Raw genomic sequence first — 2,041 nt, forward strand, 5'->3', positions numbered from 1 at the left:
TAACCTTAGGAAGAAAACCGCAAGAAATATTAAAAACAATTTTAACATACCCAAAATGAATCAGATGTCTTGTGTTTGTTTACATTTAAAAGAACAAACCTTTTTGTTCTTGTGCATGTATTGCCTTTCACACGACTAATTGGTCTGACAAGTACAACTGTGCCTCAAACAATTGCTGGTGTACAGACTATAGTGCGAAGGACATTTATTTGCAGAACAGAGCAGAGTGGCAGCTTTCTGCCTGTCTGCTGTGTCTTGGAAGAAGGTCCTCCATATGAATAGCCTATGGGAAATGTCCTCACATCATGGCAGAAATAGTTGTCAGGCAGGCAGCCAGACTGAGTGATACCACGGGAGGATGAAAACAGATGGAATGAACACGCCTCTCACTGGGGTAAAAGGTAGACAAAAATCGGTTACAACCCAACAGTTCATCCAAGGTACATGAACAAAAGCAAACCCAAAGGAAGCGATAATTCAACGAGTGTCTGACAATAGACCGCATCTATAACCGTTATCTTTTGATATTTATCGTCACTTGCGTTTAAGATGAAATCCCCCATCTTCACCCACCCACACACATCACACCCCTATTGTGCTATAGGATCTGAACACCTGTTTCATTGTGGAGCTAAAAAAAAGAATGGCTGTTCAGATGTCTCTCTGAGAGACTGTTAGTGTTCCTGTTACTTTGCAGTCGTTTACACCAGTAGATATGCTGCCAGCAGCCCTTTTGTTTTCTAAATGTCAGTTTACCAATGTATATACTAACAAGTTACATAACAATTTAGTTTTATTGTTTTCGTGAAAGATTTTTCATTATTATGTATATTTATCAATACTTGGACAATTGTTAGTGAAATATTGAAGAAGTGGACTACATGTTTGTTCTACAATGTTACCTTTTTTTTAAGGGACACAAACGACAAGAAATACTGTTTCTTTACATAGCTTTTTTATCATTTGGGCATGTTTGAATTCATATATTTTGCCATTGGAAAGGTTGAAACATATTGATAATATAATGTTGCTTCCAAAGCAACACTAGTAATGGCTTTTCGATTAATTACAGGAAAAAATAAGCAGAATAAGTATGAATTTGTTGCATTTATCATCAGCATTGTTATTAGCAGCCGTAGAGTGTGTTGATCCTCACAATGTCCCAGTAGGATGTGCCCTTCCTCTGGCCGATCTGGACGTTGGGGTTTGGGATGGGGGTGATGGAGTCCTTCCCCCGCTGGATGGAGAAGGCTGTTTTTCCATAGTGCATGATGGAGGTGTAGTCGTAGGGGGTGTTCAGGTTGTTGGTGTCGTGCCTTTTGAAGTTGTACGCCATCTGCGGGTTGATGTTCTCCCAGTTGATCCTGACGTGTGAGTCGCGGTCGCTCCTGGTCTGTTCGTGCTGGAAGCCCAGAGCGTGGTTGATCTCGTGCTGGATGATGCCGTGGTAGAAGCAGCCCTGCCTCTTGAGAGAGAGCACCTGTTTGGCTCCCGCTCTGCCCAGAGAGGAGTAACATCCACCCTTGTTCTCAATGCTGATGTAGTCGTACTGGTTCCGACGGGGGACGAAGCGGAGGCAGGTCTTGCTGTGGAAGGCATTCATAGCGTTGGTGATCTTCTGTCTCTCCAAGCTGGTGAATTGACTGCTCGTGGTGAAGGGGATTGTCACTAAGCCGTTGGAGCCTTTCTTCCACAGGCAGTTCGCGAAAAAGCACTTCATGGCGTTTCTGGTTTTGGGAGCCAGCAGGTCTCCTTCCAGCAGGATCTCATCTGTGGCGTTGTTGGAGGTCAGAATCCTGGTTGTGATGTCGACAGTGTCCTCTTCGTCTACTTCTTCTTCTTCATCTTCTTCGATTCCTTCCTCCTGGAGAGGAAGTGCCTGAGAGAGGCCGAGCAGGAGCAGCAGCAGCAGGCTGGCAGAAGGAGTCATCTTCAGGGTCGGTCTGGAGGCTGTGGAGCTGCTGTGGAGAGACTCATTGAAGCTTGATGTTTGACTCAGTTCAGTCCAGGGTCTTTATACTCTCCTCTACAGGTGTGTCTG

At 44.6% G+C, this 2,041-nt stretch overlaps 1 protein-coding gene across 1 annotated transcript; it reads right to left on the reverse strand.

The window, feature by feature from the left end:
* Positions 1 to 1,126: 1,126 nt before the first annotated feature.
* On the reverse strand, positions 1,127 to 1,996 carry LOC104953081 (high choriolytic enzyme 1-like). The gene has a single exon (XM_010780001.1). The coding sequence runs from the start codon at positions 1,928 to 1,930 to the stop codon at positions 1,127 to 1,129; it is 804 nt and encodes a 267-aa protein (XP_010778303.1). The 5' UTR covers positions 1,931 to 1,996.
* Between the last annotated feature and the right edge of the window lie 45 nt (positions 1,997 to 2,041).

Source organism: Notothenia coriiceps, unplaced genomic scaffold, assembly GCF_000735185.1.
Source record: "Notothenia coriiceps isolate Sejong01 unplaced genomic scaffold, NC01 NC01_scaffold00021059, whole genome shotgun sequence".
NCBI classification, from domain to species: Eukaryota; Metazoa; Chordata; class Actinopteri; order Perciformes; family Nototheniidae; genus Notothenia; species Notothenia coriiceps.